The sequence below is a fragment of the Coregonus lavaretus genome (genome assembly GCF_964263955.1).
Source record: "Coregonus lavaretus genome assembly, chromosome: 14".
NCBI classification, from domain to species: domain Eukaryota; kingdom Metazoa; phylum Chordata; class Actinopteri; order Salmoniformes; family Salmonidae; genus Coregonus; species Coregonus lavaretus.
The window spans coordinates 2726689-2751005 of NC_140001.1; the positions used below are offsets into that span (position 1 = coordinate 2726689).

At 44.4% G+C, this 24317-nt stretch overlaps 1 protein-coding gene across 2 annotated transcripts in view; it reads right to left on the reverse strand.

Moving 5' to 3' along the window:
• Positions 1–2087: 2087 nt before the first annotated feature.
• Positions 2088–24317, reverse strand: part of LOC311141711 (phosphatidate cytidylyltransferase 1-like) — a 99547-nt gene continuing 77317 nt past the window's right edge. The window contains exons 6-13 of one of the 2 annotated variants that reach the window (XM_084177135.1): positions 17086–17144; positions 15745–15827; positions 12990–13077; positions 10337–10405; positions 10032–10184; positions 8840–8959; positions 7371–7474; positions 2088–2306 (exon numbers count right to left, since the gene is read on the reverse strand). In XM_084177135.1, the coding sequence (XP_084033261.1) occupies positions 2171–2306; positions 7371–7474; positions 8840–8959; positions 10032–10184; positions 10337–10405; positions 12990–13077; positions 15745–15827; positions 17086–17144 (812 nt within the window). In that variant the 3' untranslated portion in view covers positions 2088–2170. Of the gene's footprint in view, positions 2519–7370; positions 7475–8839; positions 8960–10031; positions 10185–10336; positions 10406–12989; positions 13078–15744; positions 15828–17085; positions 17145–24317 lie in introns of both variants that reach the window. The other variant, XM_084177136.1, reaches the window with a different exon arrangement.

The following is a 24317-nucleotide window of genomic DNA, read 5'->3' on the forward strand; positions in this document are numbered from 1 at the left end:
TTCAGAGGGTGAATGGGTAAGATTAAAGGCTTAAGTGCCTTTGAACGGGGTATGGTAGTAGGTGCCAGGCGCACCGGTTTGTGTCAAGAACTGCAACGCTGCTGGGTTTTTCCACGCTCAACAGTTTCCCGTGTGCATCAAGAACGGTCCACCACCCAAAAGGACATCCAGCCAACTTGACACAACCGTGGGAAGCATTGGAGTCAACATGGGCCAGCATCCCCTGTGGAACGCTTGACACCTTGTAGAGTCCATGCCCCGACGAATTGGGGCTGTTCTGAGGGCAAAATGGGGTGCAACTCAATATTAGGAAGGTGTTCCTAATGTTTTATACACTCAGTGTATGTATATATAGGTATCTGTCTATCTATCTATCCTTATCCCCCAGCTAGCTACCTATTCAACCCCATAGCCCTATCTGTCTGTCTGTCTGTCTGTCTGTCTGTCTGTCTGTCTGTCTGTCTGTCTGTCTGTCTGTCTGTCTATCTATCTATCCCTCTATCTATCCCTCTATCTATCTATCTATCTATCTATCTATCTATCTATCTATCCTTATCCCCCAGCTAGCTACCTATTCAACCCCATAGCTTGTTCATGCTATTGCTACAAATGATTATTAACACCCCATTGAATAGTTTTGTTTGAAAATATGACTATCATATAATAGTATCTTTTGACAAGTCACAGATCTTATATTAGGTATTTTGTTCAGCTAAATATATGATGTATTCTATGTACAGTAATACGTTGGACATATAAGTGCACATGTGCTGGTTGCTATAGTTACTGGGTTTGTTTAGTGTCTACATCCATGCCAATGCACAAGCTCCATCTATGTATAGGGCGAGGTCAACTGCCAATCCCTACAGTAGGTATATCTAGAACCTAAAACTAGTTCATAGGAAAGAAAACGGCTTTTTCTAGCAGTAATGAACGATAGAACTTAGAAACATGCTTCATGTTTTTCGATAGTATCATAAAAAAAAATTAAAAAATTCTTCTACATTAAGTGAAGTGAAGACCATTATCTCTGATAGACAGATCATACTAACGGCCATGCCCAAGTCCAGTGTATTTTAGTATCTTGAAAACATGTTGGAGCAGCTTATATACAAAAACACACTTCTGTCCTCTGGGTCGTATTCACACCGGAGCACTACGCAACGGAAAGTAAAAAGAGGCTTTTCTTATTGGACAAATTCAGGTCGGTCCCTCCCTGTTTCGGTCCGTTTTCCTCCGTTTGGAGTCTAGTGAATAAGACCCTGCTGTTGCTCCAACCACATACAACACCAAGACAGTAACCCAGGATATGCTGGTAACCTGGTATTGTAAGCTTTACCACGTCTCTTTCTTCGGGTCAGCTAAAATCAGTGCAATATTCTCCATACATCCACAGGGAAACCGCCAGTCAGCCAGCCAGCAAGCCAGCCAGCCAGCCAGCCAGCCAGCCATCAGTCACCCACTGTCCCCTACAGTATGTTATGAAACAAACCATCTGTGTGCTTAGTTAGGATCCATTTTGTTTAGGAAGACATTCTGTTTCTTCAGAGCAACGCAGCCTTTAGTCTTTAGCTAGCTAGCTTGTCAGCATAACAGTTGGTTGATGCTGCTGCTAGCTAGCTTGATAGCATAACGGTCGGCTGATGCTGCTAGCTAGCATAACGGTCGGTTGATGCTGCTGCTAGCTAGCTTGGTAGCATAACGGTCGGCTGATGCTGCTAGCTAGCATAACGGTCGGCTGATGCTGCTAGCTAGCATAACGGTCGGTTGAAGCAGTTTGTCAGTTTGTTTGTGTAGTTAGGTACTCAGGTACTCATGCAGGTCCCAGTGGTAGCTATGACAGTCTGAACGTGTTGTTGTTGCTGCTGTTATTGGTAACTCCTTGATGCTGGGAGCAACACCTTAGTTCACATTAATGACTGGTAAAAAACAACAACAACAAAAAACAGACGCTGGGCAGATGAGTGTCTGGAAGAAGGTGCAAGCCACACACACACAAGCAGCCAAAGACAATTTCTCTCAGACACACACACACACACAGCCAAACTCTTCCTCTCTCTCTCACACACACACACACACAGCCAAACTCTTCCTCTCTCTCTCACACACACACACACACACACACACACACACACACACACACACATTATCCTCCTCTTGCATGTGTGTTCTACAAGGCATCCGTGGCAGCAGGGGGCAGTATTCCCCTGTCTCTGAGGCGGTCTCTCATGGTGTAGAAGATAGTCAGCTGCTGCTCTGGCTGCAGGACCAACAGCTGCTGTAACACCTTGCTGGGGTTGGGACCTCTGGAAGACAGACATCACATCAACATTAACATAACATCAACATTACATAACCAGCTGCTGGGGTTGGGACCTCTGGAAGACAGACGTCACATCAACATTACATATTATAACATAACATAACCAGCTGCTGGGGTTGGGACCTCTGGAAGACAGACGTCACATTAACATTACATATTATAACATAACATAACCAGCTGCTGGGGTTGGGACCTCTGGCCTGGAATATGGATACACAGGATAGGTTCAGCCATAATGCATCACTAATTACCCCAAACCTATTATCAAACCACAGGACAGGCTCAGCCATAATATATCACTAATTACCCCAAACCTATTATCAAACCACAGGATAGGTTCAGCCATAATGCATCACTAATTACCCCAAACCTATTATCAAACCACAGGACAGGCTCAGCCATAATATATCACTAATTACCCCAAACCTATTATCAAACCACAGGATAGGTTCAGCCATAATGCATCACTAATTACCCCAAACCTATTATCAAACCACAGGACAGGTTCAGCCATTATACATCACTAATTACCCCAAACCTATTATCAAACCACAGGACAGGTTCAGCCATAATACATCACTAATTACCCCAAACCTATTATCAAACCACAGGACAGGCTCAGCCATAATACATCACTAATTACCCCAAACCTATTATCAAACCACAGGACAGGCTCAGCCATAATACATCACTAATTACCCCAAACCTATTATCAAACCACAGGACAGGTTCAGCCATAATACATCACTAATTACCCCAAACCTATTATCAAACCACAGGACAGGTTCAGCCATAATACATCACTAATTACCCCAAACCTATTATCAAACCACAGGACAGGTTCAGCCATAATACATCACTAATTACCCCAAACCTATTATCAAACCACAGGACAGGCTCAGCCATAATACATCACTAATTACCCCAAACCTATTATCAAACCACAGGATAGGTTCAGCCATAATACATCACTAATTACCCCAAACCTATTATCAAACCACAGGACAGGTTCAGCCATAATACATCACTAATTACCCCAAACCTATTATCAAACCACAGGACAGGCTCAGCCATAATACATCACTAATTACCCCAAACCTATTATCAAACCACAGGACAGGCTCAGCCATAATACATCACTAATTACCCCAAACCTATTATCAAACCACAGGACAGGTTCAGCCATAATACATCACTAATTACCCCAAACCTATTATCAAACCACAGGACAGGTTCAGCCATAATACATCACTAATTACCCCAAACCTATTATCAAACCACAGGACAGGTTCAGCCATAATACATCACTAATTACCCCAAACCTATTATCAAACCACAGGACAGGCTCAGCCATAATACATCACTAATTACCCCAAACCTATTATCAAACCACAGGATAGGTTCAGCCATAATACATCACTAATTACCCCAAACCTATTATCAAACCACAGGACAGGTTCAGCCATAATACATCACTAATTACCCCAAACCTATTATCAAACCACAGGACAGGCTCAGCCATAATACATCACTAATTACCCCAAACCTATTATCAAACCACAGGACAGGCTCAGCCATAATACATCGCTAATTACCCCAAACCTATTATCAAACCACAGGACAGGTTCAGCCATAATACATCACTAATTACCCCAAACCTATTATCAAACCACAGGACAGGCTCAGCCATAATACATCACTAATTACCCCAAACCTATTATCAAACCACAGGATAGGTTCAGCCATAATACATCACTAATTACCCCAAACCTATTATCAAACCACAGGACAGGTTCAGCCATAATACATCGCTAATTACCCCAAACCTATTATCAAACCACAGGACAGGCTCAGCCATAATACATCACTAATTACCCCAAACCTATTATCAAACCACAGGACAGGTTCAGCCATAATACATAACTAACTACCATTAACCTGTCATTAAAACCACAAGACAGGCATCATCATTGTTAACATATTACTGGGGTTGGGATCCCTGGAACAGATAAAACACACCAGTCATCAACACACCATCGCATATTAGATACAGAAGGTCTTTCACAATCCTATTTTTATGGCTGGCCACCATCGCTCTCCATCTGGCCATCAGATAGACGGCAGCCCCTTATCTACAGCAAACAGCTTGGAGGCGGACATCTTATCCAACTGCTGAGGCAGTTTTTAAAGGGGGCTACATCCATTTGAAACTGATGACATTTAACCATTAAAATGCCTCTTGATCAAGAACCCAAATATAAGCTTGTTTTACTCCAATGTTAGTCAACAAAAGTAAAATGTAAACAAACACAATATAGCCTCAAAAACATGGTTAAACCCTAGAGCTGGGACGATAAATCAAACATTATCCACACCGACCACCCGGACATCTTATCAACACCGACCATACGGACCACTTATCAACACCGACCACCCGGACATCTTATCAACACCGACCATACGGACCACTTATCAACACCGACCACCCGGACATCTTATCAACACCGACCATACGGACCACTTATCCACACCGACCATACGGACCACTTATCCACACCGACCATACGGACATCTTATCGACACCGACCATACGGACCACTTATCAACACCGACCACCCGGACATCTTATCAACACCGACCACCCGGACATCATATCCACACCGACCATACGGACCACTTATCAACACCGACCACCCGGACATCTTATCAACACCGACCATACGGACCACTTATCCACACCGACCATACGGACCACTTATCCACACCGACCATACGGACATCTTATCGACACCGACCATACGGACATCTTATCCACACCAACCACCCGGACATCTTATCCACACCGACCATACGGACCACTTATCAACACCGACCATACGGACATCTTATCCACACCGACCATACGGACCACTTATCCACACCGACCATACGGACCACTTATCCACACCGACCATACGGACCACTTATCCACACCGACCATACGGACCACTTATCAACACCGACCATACGGACATCTTATCCACACCGACCATACGGACCACTTATCCACACCGACCATACGGACCACTTATCAACACCGACCATACGGACATCTTATCAACACCGACCATACGGACCACTTATCCACACCGACCATACGGACATCTTATCGACACCGACCATACGGACATCTTATCCACACCGACCACACGGACCACTTATCCACACCGACCATACGGACATCTTATCGACACCGACCATACGGACATCTTATCCACACCGACCACTTATCAACACCGACCACCCGGACATCTTATCAACACCGACCATACGGACCACTTATCCACACCGACCATACAGACATCTTATCGACACCGACCATACGGACATCTTATCGACACCGACCATACGGACATCTTATCCACACCGACCATACGGACATCTTATCGACACCGACCATACGGACATCTTATCGACACCGACCATACGGACATCTTATCCACACCGACCATACGGACATCTTATCGACACCGACCACCCGGACATCTTATCCACACCGACCACCCGGACATCTTATCCACACCGACCATACGGACATCTTATCAACACCGACCATACGGACATCTTATCCACACCGACCATACGGACATCTTATCCACACCGACCACCCGGACATCTTATCGACACCGACCATACGGACATCTTATCAACACCGACCATACGGACCACTTATCAACACCGACCATACGGACATCTTATCCACACCGACCATACGGACATCTTATCCACACCGACCACCCGGACATCTTATCAACACCGACCACCCGGACATCTTATCCACACCGACCACCCGGACATCTTATCGACACCGACCATACGGACCACTTATCCACACCGACCACCCGGACATCTTATCAACACCGACCACCCGGACATCTTATCCACACCGACCACCCGGACATCTTATCAACACCGACCACCCGGACATCTTATCAACACCGACCACCCGGACATCTTATCGACACCGACCATACGGACCACTTATCCACACCGACCATACGGACCACTTATCGACACCGACCATACGGACCACTTATCAACACCGACCATATGGACATCTTATCGACACCGACCACCCGGACATCTTATCAACACCGACCATACGGACCACTTATTGCAGGCATTTTGCTGATATTGTTAATTTCGATAAGTAGCCTATACTAGAGAAATGTGAAGTTTCAAATGAAATAAGTTTGCAAATATGGGTGATTGTTAATGGGACAATTAATGTCTCCAACCATCAAACTAGTAGTAGTTTAAAGGGAAATAAAAAAAAAAGTATCATTCTATTTATCGTTATCACGTAGATTCAGTCAATTTATCGGCATATGGATTTTTGTCCCAAAAAACTATAATTTTGATGTCATGGATGGTCAGTCCTTGCATCCATAACTCTGAGTATGAATTGGCGAGTGGTTACATTTCTTCAGCCCCGTCCCTCAGCTTTTTACCGAATCGAGGAGAACGTTTTGTTATTGTTTTGACTGCTAATTGCCCCTTTAAATGAACAGTTGGTACCTATTGATTATCCATACCTGATAAAAGCTGATGTAAACTGACTATATAAACTATGTAAATTATGTTAATGTCACGACCCTTACCTGATGAAGCTGGCTATGTTAATGTCACGACCATTACCTGATGAAGCTGGCTATGTTAATACCACAACCCTTACCTGATGAAGCTGGCTATGTTAAAACCACGACCCTTACCTGATGAAACTGGCTATGTTAATACCACGACCATTACCTGATGAAGCTGGCTATGTTAATACCACAACCCTTACCTGATGAAGCTGGCTATGTTAATACCACGACCCTTACCTGATGAAGCTGGCTATGTTAAAACCACGACCCTTACCTGATGAAGCTGGCTGTGTTAATACCACGACCATTACCTGATGAAGCTGGCTATGTTAAAACCACGACCCTTACCTGATGAAGCTGGCTATGTTAATACCACGACCATTACCTGATGAAGCTGGCTATGTTAAAACCACGACCATTACCTGATGAAGCTGGCTATGTAAACGTGAGTGAAGGTAGCCATCAGATACTGACAGTCGAAGCGATCCATGATGCCCCCGTGACCAGGGATGGTGTCTGCAAAGTCCTGACAGGAGAGAGAGAAGTTATTACTAGGGTTGGGCGGTATACCGTATATACTAGGGTATTTGGAAATACCCACAAGATGGTTTTTCAATACCGTTGAAACTATTTCTTTGAAGTTTTCGATACATTTGAATATTTGTAGCTACTTTAAGTTTATACCTGCGGTCAACTTGAGCAATACGCTAGAGGAGATAAAGCAAGTCGCGTTCTTCATTTCACCCTGTCACATTACTTTTCATTATGAAGCTTACCGTAGTTCCCCAGAACAGCAGCCAGTCACTGTGTTCATTATAACGAGCACAATGGGAGAAAGGGGGAGTCCAAAGCGTTGAGTCTCTCTCTCTGTTGTACGGCGCACATGAGGTGATGAAGTATGCACTTGTGTGCAATTCACTACTAAATGTTTGCTATCAGATATCTTTATAAACTGTCTAAGGTGTGCTATACACTCTCCAGCTGTGAATTTGGTTACTTGTTAGTTAGCTATGTAAGTGGCTGAATTAATGAGGAGAAGTGGTGTTAGCTTTCTGCCGTGTTTGAGAAGTCAAAGCGCTCTGGATGAGTTATCTGTACAGCTGCCATTTTGTGCCTGTGCTTCCTACTAGCGTTGTTTTTCCCTCCTCCGTTCCTCTGGATGAGTTCTGTACAGCTGCCATTTTGTCCCTGTGCTTCCTACTAGCGTTGTTTTCCCCTTCTCCGTTCTTCTCCATGTAAACATGCTGCTCTTCCTTCAGACAAGCATGCATCGCAACGTTGTTCATTTTGCACAATTTCTCTCATTCACTTTCACTTGTAAATGTCCACACTCACCAAAAATGGTTACTAGCTATACTTGTATAACTTTATGAGCTGGATTTGACTGTCTGCAATTAGTTTGTTCATTTTCGCTTGTTAGCATTTAGCTAAAAGCGTCCATGACAATTCGCTATTACTTGCGCTAATTTTGTTAGCATTCTGGTAATCGACTCCCATTGGGCTTTTTTCTGCGCATTCAGCGCCCCCTAGCGTACTACGCTGGAAATACCGTAAATCCCGGGAAGGCAGAAGAACAGTACGTCAGTATGACAATCTGGATACCGCCCAAGACTAGTTACAGAGAAATCACTGATTGTGTCTTTAAGGTATCCATGGAAATCATCCTACACAAATATTCAGACAAATAAACAAGCATAGCCAAGCGAGGCCTGTGTGTAGTCCCCTGTAGCTCAGTTGGTAGAGCATGGCGCCTTGCAACGCCAGGGTTGTGGGTTCGATTCCCACTAGGGGCCAGTATGAAACTCACTAACTGTAAGTCGCTCTGGATAAGAGCGTCTGCTAAAATGACTAAAATGTAAAAAAATGTGTGTGCGCATGTCTCTGTTCTCACTTTTATCTTGAAGGCTCGTTTGAATCCGCTGGCGAAGAATCCTCCAAAGGGACCAATCAGAGAGCCGAAGGTGGAGAGCGCCACGCTGTGGATCTGGAATGGGTACAGGTTCACCGTTTTCTGTAGAGACGTAGACACACACACACACACACACACACACACACACACACAGAGACACACAGAGACACACAGAGACACAGAGACACACAGACACACAGACACACAGACACATACACACACACAGAGACACACAGACACAAAATTTAGCGTTTCCCTTGGATTCATTGAAACAAGCACCACTATTTAGTTGGAACCAGCTAGTTAGTTGGAACCAGCTAGTTAGTTGGAACCAGCTAGTTAGTAAATGTTTGAACAACATGTAGTAAAATACAACTGAGCATTGATCATGTCTCTCCGACTTCCATTCTCACCAGACCAGTAACTAAGGCTGCGTTTACACAGGCATCACAATTCGGATATTTTTCCACTAATTGGTCTTTTGACCAATCAGATCAGCTCTTTTGCCCAGAATTGGTCTTCCTGTGTAAACGCAGCCTAAGAACACAAAAGTCTGCCTATAAGTGTCTAAGCCATCCCAGGACCACATGAAAGCCATCCCAGGACCACATGAAAGCCATCCCAGGACCACATGAAAGCCATCCCAGGACCACATGAAAGCCATCCCAGGACCACATGAAAGCCATCCCAGGACCACATGAAAGCCATCCCAGGACCACATGAAAGCCATCCCAGGACCACATGAAAGCCATCCCAGGACCACATGAAAGCCATCCCAGGACCACATGAAAGCCATCCAGGACCACATGAAAGCCATCCAGGACCACATGAAAGCCATCCAGGACCACATGAAAGCCATATTTTGAATTATTTTTCACTACTTGTCAGAGCAGGTGAGGGCAGGACTGAAGTGATTTAACAATGAGATAGAATAAAGCATTCAACCTAGAGGTGCTGCCCTTCTCCTACGACCAGATTACCTTTCACCCTGGTGGCTAAAGCCCAAAAACGTTCCCAAATGTCACTGCTTTGCCCAGTTGGATTATTTCTGGGACCAGCAGAGAATAAGCTGCGAGGGAATCCTCCAAACAGGAATTCTTCAGACAGGATTTCTGGAAAAAACAGGGAATTTTGGGAAAGTTTCTGGAAATGTGCAACCATAAGGTCCCCTTACCCATCTGAGGATGCTCTGGACAGCGAAGGGCAATGTGTACTCGTGCATCACGAAGATGTCTGAGGGTTCACACTCCGCAGTGAAACGATTGGTCTCACTGTTGTATTCCGCGGGACAGACAAAGTACCGGAACTGAGCTAGCAGGTAGGCCAGCTAACAGGAGAGAAGAAAACCAGCAGGCATCATCAATAAGGGGCCGATTACTTAGCATACTATTACCACGTTGTTACACTTTATACCGCGCTGTAATGTAAAGTAATACCACTGTCATAGTAACTTTATTTTACTGTAGTATATTTACTCACTATGAATCCAAAGACCAGGGTTCCAAAGAATCCTCCTATGAATCCCTCCCACGTCTTCTTGGGAGACAGCTGTAATAAATAACAATATTAATACATTTAATTTGTAACGCAATGTTATGACAATTATTTGATTTCTTTTGTATGGAGGTCTTTTTCAATTCATTTATTGATTTTAATGGCAATTCCACTTCCTGAACTGAGTGAACAGGAAACTGAATTGAGCGTCGAGTATCGACGCGTACAGGAACAGAGGCCATCTTTCACACAGGGATGACAGTGTTTCACACTAGGGGTGTGAAAAATGGACGATTTTTCTTAAGATTTAAAATGATTTTTAAAGATGGATTTTCCATTAAAACGATAAGAAAATAAAAAAATCATAAAATGCCCGCGGAGATAGAAAATGGTATAATTTATGCTGCTGGTGCTCCTGCTTTTCCCCAGAGTGGCGCGTGTAGCTTGCTGTTGTCGTCCAATCACAAGTCATCAAACCAGCACTAGACTACAGTCAGAGCTTCCCTGTGGCTAGCTATTAGGAGATATCTAGGCTAATCAATGGAAGATGGAATTAACATGACAGAACTACAAGTTAAAGAAGGACAGGCTACAACATATGTAGGGTTTCGGAAGGGGAGAAAGAGCACAGTTGAAGACATGTAGTCTCAATTAGCTTAGCTAACGTTAGCTGGCTAGCTTAACTAGCTTCTCTCGGTTTGATGCAGTCAAGACAGGGACTATGTACACTGAACAAAAATATAAATGCAACATGTAAAGTGTTGGTCCCATGTTTCATGAGCTGAATTAAAAAGATCCCAGACATTTTTCACACATAAAAAGCTTATTTCTCTCACATTTTGTGCACACATTTTACATCCCTGTTAGTGAGCATTTCTCCTTTGCCAAGATAATCCATCCACCTGACAGGTGTGGCATATCAAGAAGCTGATTAAACCGCATGATCATTACACAGGTGCACCTTGTGCTGGGGACAATAAAAGGCCACTAAAATGTGCAGTTTTGTCACACAACACAATGCCACAAATGTCTCAGGTTTTGAGGGAGCGTGCAATTGGCATGCTGACTGCAAGAATGTCCACCATAGCTGTTGCCAGAGAATTTAATGTTCATTTCTCTACCATAAGGCGCCTCACTTTAGAGAATTTGGCAGTACGTCCAACCGGCATCACAACCGCAGACCACAGGTAACCACGCCAGCCCAGGAACTCCACATCCTGCTTCTTCACCTGCGGGATCGTCTGAGACCAGCCACCCGGACAGCTGATGAAACTGTGGGTTTGCACAACCGACAACTGCATCTCTCCCCCTCGTCCATTAACAGCTCCGGTTATTTCTGCCACTGGTGAGGGGATGGTGTGTGTGAGATGGGAGCAAGCGGATGGAGGGAGAGAGATTCAATTGGGCTACAGCCAAGATTCGGTAACTTGTAGCAGCTACAATATTCATCATCAACTTATAAGTGCCGGTCTTGAATGGAGTAACCTACAGAAGCTAGCTAGCTAGGCTACTTGGCTAACGTTACATGCTGCACTTTCTCCCCCCTCCCTCGCTGTAGCCTACTCCTGATAATTTCGCTTTGAATTTTGTGATTTTATTCCATCTTGCATTGTATTAGTGAACTCACTCGACCTGCTACACACGGAACCTCTGACTGTAAAGTCAGTCACTTTGATTGGCCAACACACTGTAAAGAACAAGCTACGTGCGTCAAGGTACCGGCCTTTTTTAAATGGGGCACACGTCATAAAAAACTATATTGAAAAGTTTGTTGTTTTTATTAAATTAAATCATTTGAAATGTCATGGTATATCCTTGTATAGCAATGTCACATGGCTATATTTTCATTTAGAAAAATTAAAGTGTTAAAATAGGCCTACATTTATAGATCTACTGGTGCCTGGAAAACATCCCCCAGAATCACCGCCACCAGCCTGTACCGTTGACACCAGGCAGGACGTGGCCATGGACTCATGCTGCTTACGCCAAATCCTGACTCTGCCATCAGCATGACGCAACAGGACCTGGGATTCGTCGGCCCGGGGGATGTTTTCTCACTCCTCAATGGTCCAGTGGTGGTGATGGCGTGCCCACTGGAGCCGCTTCTTCTTGTTTTTACCTGATAGGAGTGGAACCCGGTGTGGTTGTCTGCTGCAATAGCCCATCCGTGACAAGGACCGACGAGTTGTGCGTTCCCGAGATGGCGTTCTGCACACCACTGTTGTACTGCGCCGTTATTTGTCTGTTTGTGGCCCGCCTGTCAGCTTGCACGATTCTTGCCATTGTCCTTTGACCTCTCATCAACAAGCTGTTCTCACCCACAGGACTGCCGATGACTGGATGTTTTGCGTATCATTCTTGGTAAACCCTAGACACTGTTGTGCGTGAAAAGCCCAGGAAGCCGGACGTTTCTGAGATACTGGAACTAGCGCGCCTGGCACCGACGATCATACCACGCTCAAAGTCTCTTGTTTTGCCCATTCTAACGTTCAATTGAACAGTAACTGAATGCCTCGATGCCAGTCCGTCCGTTTTATATAGCAAGCCACGGCCATGTGACTCACTGTCTGTAGGAGTGATCAATTCTGGTGAACTGGCCACTGAGTGTATAATATAATACAATATACAGTAAATGTACCTTAATGAGTGGTGTTCTGCCAAAGAAGAAACCAAACAGGTAGGCCATGATGTCATTGCAGATCACTATGGAGACAGGGACGAGGAACCTGGAAAACAACGTTCAAACAATGCTAACAAATGTCAACTCCGACCTTACGTTATCTTTACATTTGACCAACGAGCATCTTTACCGTTTACAAATATTGTTTTACAAAATACAGTTTGAATACAGAGCATGAGGAGCACCTCTGTATTTGGGCTCAGCGCTGACTACCACAGGGCTCAGAGCTGACTACCACAGGGCTTAGAGCTGACTACCACAGGACTCAGAGCTGACTACCACAGGGCTCAGGGCTGACTACCACAGGGCTCAGGGCTGACTACCACAGGGCTCAGGGCTGACTACCACAGGGCTCAGAGCTGACTACCACAGGACTCAGAGCTGACTACCACAGGACTCAGGGCTGACTACCATAGGGTTCAGAGCTGACTACCATAGGACTCAGAGCTGACTACCACAGGACTCAGGGCTGACTACCACAGGGCTCAGAGCTGACTACCATAGGACTCAGAGCTGACTACCATAGGACTCAGGGCTGACTACCACAGGGCTCAGAGCTGACTACCGTAGGGTTCAGAGCTGACTACCATAGGGTTCAGGGCTGACTACCATAGGGTTCAGAGCTGACTACCACAGGGCTCAGAGCTGACTACCACAGGGCTCAGAGCTGACTACCGTAGGGTTCAGAGCTGACTACCATAGGGTTCAGGGCTGACTACCATAGGGTTCAGGGCTGACTACCATAGGGTTCAGGGCTGACTACCATAGGGTTCAGGGCTGACTACCATAGGGTTCAGAGCTGACTACCATAGGGTTCAGGGCTGACTACCATAGGGTTCAGGGCTGACTACCATAGGGTTCAGAGCTGACTACCATAGGGTTCAGGGCTGACTACCATAGGAGTCAGGGCTGACTACCTGATAGATTAATTTGTATTTTAAGAATAATGACTAAAGGATTTCACCCCAAATACAGTATAAATGTGTGAACGGTGTTAAGAGTTATAATGTAGTGTCAACCCACTAACAGAGGGGGAGGAGTTAGAAACTGCTGAGAAAGCATTCCAGGGTGAAGGGGACTGAGGAGCTGTTTAAAGGTGGGCGGAGCAAAGTGCCTTTGTGTGTCAGGGGGTATAAAGGCTGTGTATGTATTTTTTGGCGCCAGAGCTCTCCATGATTAAAAATACAGATCATTCTTGCTGGTTGTGGACCTTGAATCATTGATGATTAAAATCAGAGCCTTACAACCCCTGGTAATGATTCAAGCTTAGGTTGAATTAGAGATAGAAATTCTCGTGACACTACCATAGGGTTCAGAGCTGACTACCATAATATTATTACTATAGCTGGTGCACTGAAGACGAGACAGGTCTGGGTGCGTTGTTTCATTTCTTACCAGATCATTTCTTACCAGATCATTGGACATACTGTTTACATTAATACACAAGGTGAAATCAGACTACTACAGTATCAGTGGAGAGGAGAGGAGAGAAACAACAGGTTTCTCAGGGACAGGTATCTGGGCGTGTCGTGTTTCAGGGACAGGTATCTGGGCGTGTCGTGTTTCAGGGACAGGTATCTGGGCGTGTCGTGTTTCAGGGACAGGTATCTGGGCGTGTCGTGTTTCAGGGACAGGTATCTGGGCGTGTCGTGTTTCAGGGACAGGTATCTGGGCGTGTCGTGTTTCAGGGACAGGTATCTGGGCGTGTCGTGTTTCAGGGACAGGTATCTGGGCGTGTCGTGTTTCAGGGACAGGTATCTGGGCGTGTCGTGTTTCAGGGACAGGTATCTGGGCGTGTCGTGTTTCAGGGACAGGTATATGGGCGTGTCGTGTTTCAGGGACAGGTATCTGGGCGTGTCGTGTTTCAGGGACAGGTATCTGGGCGTGTCGTGTTTCAGGGACAGGTATCTGGGCGTGTCGTGTTTCAGGGACAGGTATCTGGGCGTGTCGTGTTTCAGGGACAGGTATCTGGGCGTGTCGTGTTTCAGGGACAGGTATCTGGGCGTGTCGTGTTTCAGGGACAGGTATCTGGGCGTGTCGTGTTTCAGGGACAGGTATCTGGGCGTGTCGTGTTTCAGGGACAGGTATCTGGGCGTGTCGTGTTTCAGGGACAGGTCTCTGGGCGTGTCGTGTTTCAGGGACAGGTCTCTGGGCGTGTCGTGTTTCAGGGACAGGTCTCTGGGCGTGTCGTGTTTCAGGGACAGGTCTCTGGGCGTGTCGTGTTTCAGGGACAGGTCTCTGGGCGTGTCGTGTTTCAGGGACAGGTCTCTGGGCGTGTCGTGTTTCAGGGACAGGTATCTGGGCGTGTCGTGTTTCAGGGACAGGTATCTGGGCGTGTCGTGTTTCAGGGACAGGTATCTGGGCGTGTCGTGTTTCAGGGACAGGTATCTGGGCGTGTCGTGTTTCAGGGACAGGTATCTGGGCGTGTCGTGTTTCAGGGACAGGTATCTGGGCGTGTCGTGTTTCAGGGACAGGTATCTGGGCGTGTCGTGTTTCAGGGACAGGTATCTGGGCGTGTCGTGTTTCAGGGACAGGTATCTGGGCGTGTCGTGTTTCAGGGACAGGTATCTGGGCGTGTCGTGTTTCAGGGACAGGTATCTGGGCGTGTCGTGTTTCAGGGACAGGTATCTGGGCGTGTCGTGTTTCAGGGACAGGTATCTGGGCGTGTCGTGTTTGCTTTCCTACCAGAACACTGATACTGTGTGTTTCTTACCAGATCATTCCTTCAAACAGGTTCTGAATGACCAGGTGAGACTGAGTCACCACTATCAGCAGGGTTACATGGGTCCACGCAAACTGGAGGGGCAAACCACACACACACACACACACACACACACACACACACACACACACAGTTAGCAGTGGGGAATGTAGCCTGACCACTCACAATAACAATGTTGGTAGGTAGAATGCAGAGATAGGCAGACAGGCTACAGATATAGAAATACAGTCTCTAGATAGGCAGACAGGCTACAGATATAGAAATACAGTCTCTAGATAGGCAGACAGGCTACAGATATAGAAATACAGTCTCTAGATAGGCAGACAGGCTACAGATATAGAAATACAGTCTCTAGATAGGCAGACAGGCTACAGATATAGAAATACAGTCTCTAGATAGGCAGACAGGCTACAGATATAGTCTCTAGATAGGCAGACAGGCTACAGATATAGAAACACAGTCTCTAGATAGGCAGACAGGCTACATATATAGAAATACAGTCTCTAGATAGGCAGACAGGCTACAGATATAGAAATACAGTCTCTAGATAGGCAGACAGGCTACAGATATAGTCTCTAGATAGGCAGACAGGCTACAGATATAGAAACACAGTCTCTAGATAGGCAGACAGGCTACAGATATAGAAATACAGTCTCTAGATAGGCAATGCTGTCACTCCACACACCACTACACCCACTGACATCTACGACACAAAGCGAAGGCTGATAAAGATGGCTTTAACACAGCACTCTAGTGTATGTCTATCTGGCTGGCCTGAAACTACACCCCATGTGGTGCTCTACTTTTCCATCTAGAAAGAGCTGTCAAATGTATTCATCATTTCACTACGCAGTGCTCTACCTTTTACTCAAAAGGTCAAAAACAGATGCAGTACATAGGGAATAGAGTGCCAGTAGTGCCTGTAAACTGGGATGGAGTACGCAGTACGCTGTACGCTGTACGCCGTATAGCAGGGTTCCCCAATAGCAGGGGGTTATCCAAGTTCTGGATATAAAATACTAAAATCACCAGGAAATCAGCTCAAAGTGATTTTAAATTTAGGAAATCTGTTCCCAAGTACTCCCACACACAAAGAGGCATATGTGATCGTATCCCAATGTAATCGACGTTTGAAATGATTCTGTTTTTTTTTGGTCAAATACTAATCTCTGTTTGGGATTCTTGCGGGTCAATTTGCACTGTACAAATGATTGAACACCATGTTCCCCCTGACCATCCGTGGCTGAATGTAGTTGGGGAGCCCAGCTGTATTGTGTGGTGTGCAGAGTGACAGGATGGTGGTGTTGCCAGGGTTACTTGGCTCATACACACCATATAAAACTGCAGGCGGTAATGTTTCTTCACTAAACTCAGAACAAACATGCAGAAACCTGTGAAAAGAAAGAAGAACAACATCATCATCATCATCATCATCATCATCATCATCATCATCATCCATATGCCCACACGTATCTAGACTGATACCATACAGGAACCAATACGTGTAAGTTTGAAACGATTCAGTGAATCAATGCGATGCACTAACATTTGTTGCAATAAACATATTCCTTTTCCATTCTAAGTTTAAATCTGTTGTTGATGGCGCTCATGAGCTGGATCTGTCAGAGCTATAGATCAATGACTCCACAGTTACATGCAGTTCGGCACTGAAAGAGAGGACGCATCAATTGTCACAAAATATATATTTTTCAGAAGATAGAAATAATGTAATATGAGCCAATAATGCTAGTGAACCAGCGTTAAGTAACGTCCAAATCGGCTTTCTGACCAATACATGCTTTTTTTGTTTTTTTATCAGTTTGGGATCCGCGGACCGATGCTCCCGCATCTTAAACATTTGAATCGGGGGACCGATGCGTATCGGGTGAATCGTTACATCCTTAGCTATCAACCAATCAGTCAATGTATAAGGCCTGATGGTAACAGTGAGAGGGTGTTTGTAGTCACATGACATTCCCTGCTCTATTGAATGAACGCAACGTCATATTTTCAAACATTGTTCTTTTAAAGCTGGAATACTTAAATTGGTCAAACTGTCCATTTGGGATAGTACAACAACAAAGAAGTTACTAACAACAAACACTATTTTGTTCCCTCGGACATCATCGCTTGCTAAATGTATTTTAGCAAAATGCCATAGACTCCTCTTCTCCGTTTAATCAACAAAAACTAAATAATTATAATAGAAGGTCCTGTGGTGAACAGTGGTGCTGTTTCCCCCAAATGCCAATTCAATATTTTACACAACGAACAACGCAACCTCAGAAAACAAACTCCATTGGATTGATTGAAGACCTATAGATTTGTAGCCCGGTCCCAGATCTGTTTGTGCGTTCTTGCTAAACTCATATTGCCAATATCAAGCTGAGTTGTCAAGACAGCACAAACAGATGTGGGACCAGGCTAATAGACCTCCATTTGTGACCGACCGGCTTGATTCGGTCTTATGTAGCAAAATGTGATTTATTTTTTATTTTTACAATGGATAAAAGTAGATACACAGAGCTAGAAAATTGTATATCATACACTACAGTTGAGGAACAATGGGAAAGTAATTCTGTTTTGAAAGTTGATAAACTTGTAACGTCACGTTTGAGAAAATGGCCTTTGAATGTTTTGGTACCTAGTGGAGAGCCCTTCTTTGTCCCATTCAGCATCGCTCACACCCTCTTAAGCCTTAGCCCCACCCATCTCTTTAAGGGTTGATCCGAGCATTCTGTCCTAACAACAGTAAAGCACCCAAGCTAACTGGCTAACATTGGCTAGCTTGCTAGCTACTTCCAGACACAAATCAGAGAACATCTCACTCTGACCATTTTACTCGCCCTAGCAGAGCTGGTTAGGCTGTTTTCATGTTCTCCAGAGCGTTGGTGACTGCAACTGTGATGCTGGCAACAATTTACGCTTTTTTGCCAACGTTTACCGACACCAGCCATATTCAACGGGTGTTGATTGTTCGTAAATTCGTCAGTTATTCTGCGTTCTGGCACACTCAGACGAGAGCGCTCTGAAATCGGAGTAGATAGCCAGAGCAAATTTACCAGCTACATCTATCAACAGTTGTCGCATTGACATCATGAACATTCTATTGAAATGGTTACTTGCATAGTGGAGTCTTTTGTTAAGACATGTAGCTAGCTAGCTAAACAATGAACCATAATCCCAACTCATAACGTTACTACCCTGCATTAATCTGCAGGTAGCTAACCAACCAGGTTCAATGTTAGCTAGCTAGCTAACATTAGGCTATAACTAACAAAGCAAATGGCTCTGAGATACGAATAATATTATTACACAGATCACACACATATAACGTTAGCTAGCTGATCTAACAACAGCAGTCAAGCACCCAAGCTAACTGGCTAACGTTGACCCAAGCTAACTGGCTAACGTTGACCCAAGCTAACTGGCTAACGTTGGCTAGCTCCTTCCAGACACAAATGAGAGAACAGCTCACTGACCATTTTACTCTCCCTATTGAAATGGATACTTGCATAGTGGAGTCTTTTGTTAAGACATGTAGCTAGCTAGCTAGCTAAACAATTAACCATAATCCCAACTCATGACGTTACTACCCTTCATGAATCTGCAGGTAGCTAACCAATCAGGTTCAATGTTAGCTTGCTAACATTTGGCTATAACTAGCAAAGCAAATGGCTCTGAGATACGAATAATATTACTACACAGATCATACACGTAATGTTAGCTAGCTTGCTAACAGTACACTTTAACTTGAAATGAAAACATCTGTCAAAATTAGAAACGTGTGTTATCTGAAAATGTAACTAGCTAGACTATCTTACCCGTATACATCATGGATGGACGTTTCTCCCTTTCACGGATGCCATGGTTGCCCTTAGTTTGATTGAAGATGTAATCCGGAGACAGGTGTTTTCTCCATCTCCTTAGCTATCATACTCTAATTCCACTGGTTTCAAAACTCGTGGAGAGCAACACTTATGCAGTTCTACTACGCGATATCGTTTAAAAAAAGCAGCGTTAGACAGGATTACCTAGACATACTGACCAGCTCAAATAGACAGAAGCGTTCTATACGGCAGACCAATCCGAACTCATCTCTCGGCCTATCCAGCCCACTCATTATCTCAGCCAATCATGGCTAGCGTGAAGGTTGCTGTCTTTTTCTGTGGCTAAACCAACTAGGCTCATAATTTAACAATTGTATTCGTATTTACAGATGGCATACAATTTTGTTGTTAAGGCACATGAAAGTTCACATGTTCCAGAAGGCATTTCTGCCAAAAAATGAATTTGGTTTAAAATAAAAAAGTTAGTTCAAATGGCTCTCCTGTGAAGTAGTGACCCGCGACATACGCCTAGTTTCCTGAAACGAGTCACATATGGAGAAAAGAGAACACAAAGAAGGCTGTTGTATAAAACAATTACATCTTCAAACTAAGGGCAACCATGGCATTCGTGACAGAGGGAGAAGTGTAAGCGAGCGTAGCTAGCTACATCTTCAGATATTATACGATTCTAATTTTGTCAGAAACTTACAAGTTACTGTTAGCTAGCTGGCTAACGTTAGCTGGCTTGCTCGCTTGCTAAAGTTACGTGTATGATCTATGTAGTAATATTATTCATATCTCAGAGCCATTTGCATTGCTAGTTACAGCCTAATGTTAACTAGCTAGCTAACATTGAACTAGCTACCTGCAGATTCAGGCAGGGTAGTAACGTTATGAGTTGGGATTATGGTTCATTGTTTAGCTATCTAGCTAGATGTTTAAACAAAAGACTCCACTATGCAAGTAACCACTTCACTTTATGGTTTACACCTTCTGTATCCTGTGCATGTGACAAATAAACGTAGTGTGAGTTTACCAGAGACGGTAATGTGAAGAACAACACGACCTGCACCCAAGTCAAATTAGGATATAAAGTTAGGCCAACGAGACAGTGTCCAAGTTCTAAAATTCTCTGGTAGAATTCACTGCTTTTATTTCATCACACTCACGAAATATGGTCATTATTTGAACTCGTTAGCTAGCTAGCTAACAAGCTAGAAATGAACCATTGTTTAGAAAGTTGCTTTTAGTTGTCTGGTTTGCTAGATTGACCTATACTACATTCATTTTTAAAACAGATGGGTTTATTAGTGTTTAAAATCAAATTAAATGTTATTTGTCACTTGCACCGAATACAACAGGTGTAGACCTTACCGTGAAATGCTTACTTACAAGCCCTCAACCAACAATGTAGTTGTAAGAAAATAGAGTTTAAAAAATGTTACAAAATAAACTCAAGTAAAAAAAAATTAACAAATAAAATACAATTACATTAACACCTCTGCAACTGGATTCTTGACTTCCTGACTATTTTGCACAACCAGGCTTGCTGATGTCATGCAGCCTGTCGTTTTTGTGTTTATACTTTTTCATAACAATAACGACAAGTTTGATGTCGGACGACAATAGAATGTTCATGACGTCACTGCGACAACTGTCTACAGACATGTTGATAGACGTAGTATAAACCAGCCTTTAGTCTAGAGATCTTTGGTTGTTTAGTACACTACCGTACTCACTCTGTTTAGCACATGGCCTCACATGTGAATCCTTAAAGAGATGGGTGGTGCTAAGGCTTAAGAGGGTGTGAAACGATGCTGAATAGGTGTAGACAAAGAAGAGCTCTCCAATAGGTTTACCAAAACATTCAAGGGCCATTTTCTCAAAAGTGATGTTACAAGTTTATCTACTTTCAAAGCATAAATACTTTCCCATTGTTCCTCAACTGTAGTGTATGACAGTGTTTCCTCTGCGTTCATTTACGTGTGGCGCCACGGCAGAATCATTGCCGCTACACCAAAAGAAACATCCTATTTCTACCAAACATAGTTTCAATAAAGTTCAGTAAAGCACATTCGCTTTTCTTGGTAAATAGATCATCTGTCTGGGTTCAACACAGTTCTGAAGGTTATTTAGCTCTGTTAGCTGTGGCAGGCAGCCTGCAAACCAAGAAACACAGCTCGCCAGTGACCAGTGCGTGAGTGACCAGTGCTCGATACAGACGCTCTGCGGCGGCGCAGAACAATTAACTTTAATCACTTCAGAATGCACTTGCACGAGAAACGGCACGCCTGGGACCAGTGCAGTGCGCGAGTGACCAGTGCGCAATACAGAAGCTCTGCGGGGCGAAACACAATTCACTTGAATCACCTCAGAGTGCTCCCGCGTGAGAAACTGCAAGAAAAGGTACATTAGCTTGCTTGTTTGACTAACGTTAGCTAGCCAACTACATAAGCTAGCTATAACCTAAAAACTACTAACATCATATAGATCTATAATATTGCTGCCACAATTGTAACGGCAATTAGCTATCCAATATCCACAAAGTATTTTGAAGATAGAAACAAGGTTAACTAACGTTACTAGTCTAGCAAGTTAGCTAGCTAGTTCATTTGGAACTATCAAGTACAAGCAAGATAGCTACATTTATCTGTCTTCGATTTGATTTATTTTTCTCAGATGAGTTCATTGAAATATTTCCAGCCTCAGCAGCGAAAGAGAAAGGGGGAGCGGGGACAAGGGTGTCAGGTAACGTTAACTTAGCTAGCTAACGTCAAATCATCCTGAATTAAATGAAACTTTCTTTAGTTAGCCAACTCTTTAAAAGTTTAAACTATCGTTTTCATAACAAGTGTATGGCTTACTTTACTAGACCGAGAAGAGGCAGAATCCCGGGAGTGAGGTAGGGATGCATGAGGGACAGAATGGAGGAGAGGAGAGGGGCGATGGAAGGAGAAAAGAGAGCAGAGAGGAACAGAGGAAAGGAGAGAGGAGAGCAGAGAGGAACAGAGTAGAGCAGAGTGGAACAGAGGAGAGGAGAGAGGAGAGCAGAGAGGAACAGAGGAGAGGAGAGAGGAGAGCAGAGGAACAGAGGAAAGGAGAGAGGAGAGCAGAGAGGAACAGAGGAGAGGAGAGAGGAACAGAGGAGAGGAGAGAGGAGAGCAGAGAGGAACAGAGGAGAGGAGAGAGGAACAGAGGAGAGGAGAGCAGAGCAGAGTGGAACAGAGGAGAGGAGAGGGGCGATGGAAGGAGAAAAGAGAGCAGAGAGGAACAGAGGAGAGGAGAGAGGAACAGAGGAGAGGAGAGCAGAGCAGAGTGGAACAGAGGAGAGGAGAGAGGAGAGCAGAGAGGAACAGAGGAGAGGAGAGGAGAGCAGAGTGGAACAGAGGAAAGGAGAGAGGAGAGCAGAGAGGAACAGAGGAGAGGAGAGAGGAGAGCAGAGAGGAACAGAGGAGAGGAGAGAGGAACAGAGGAAAGGAGAGAGAGGAGGAGAGAGGAGAACAGAGGAAAGGAGAGAGGAGAGCAGAGAGGAACAGAGGAGAGAGGAGAGAGGCCAAGTGCGCACCACCGGCAATCCAGATGGGCCCAAAGGCTTGAAATTGACAGACTGAAGCCGTGGCTATATAATATGCCACATGGTTAGTCAAATTTCCTTTAATTAGGATAAGGGCTAAAAATGTTTATGCATATTTAGTTATTATTATTATTATTATTATTATCATTATTATCTCTGTTATTGCAGGTCAGAACAGACTTCAGGAACAGACTGCAGGGACAGCATCTAGCCGCCTGCATGCAGCTCTCCATCAAGGAGCTCAATTACAGGAGGGCGTTGGACATCTTTTTACAAAAGCCCAGAAGAATGAAGTGCTCTGACAAAGGCTGTAAACTACGTCAGAACTAGGTTTTTGTCAGAACCTGGAAAGAGATTTCCAACGCCCTCCTTTTGTGATGAACATGAATTAGTGGGCTCTAATTCATGTTCAGTCAAATGTTCCCTCTGTTAATTTTGTCAAGATTAACTTTTTTTTTTTTTCAGAAGGTCTCTGTTGTGTTTCTTTAGATAGCTGCAGCACTCAACCTTAAATTGCATCCTGTATACTATAATCATTTTACCAATACGTTATTGAGCTCATTTCTGGGGGTGGAAATGATATTTTAGATGGTTTGAGTTTTATCCGGAACCCTCCCAAACCCCCGCTACCCCCGCTAAATTTCCCCCCACAGCTAACACATTTTCCAGAGGATATACCATTTTCTAGCTCTGAGTCTCTACTTCTATCCAATGTAAAAGACACTATTTCAAATTTTGCTACATGAGACCGAATTGAGCCGGTCAGTCACATTTGTGCTGAAGGTGTCGATTAAAAGGCTCATTGTGGGTCGGGTTTCGCCACAAAGCAAGCAGCCAATATGAGAGCCCCTAGGAAGAAGTTGTGTATTGAGTCGCCGGGCAGATTTTGTCTGTTCAGCAGAGCTGTGGATTTTAACTGGCTGTGACAGAAACAGACAGACAGTCACACTCCAGACAGGGTCAAGTCAAAGACACCCCATATCAGGACAGCGATTACTCACCTCGTACTGGACGAAGATATTTTCTTTAACGAGTCGGACGCGAAGGATTTACTTCAGACACCCGACAAGGCCCAAATCCCCGTCATTCGCATGAAGAAGAGACGGAGATACCGGGGACGTAGGTCGGGGTGCCTTGTAAGGATCCGACAGCCAGTGGGT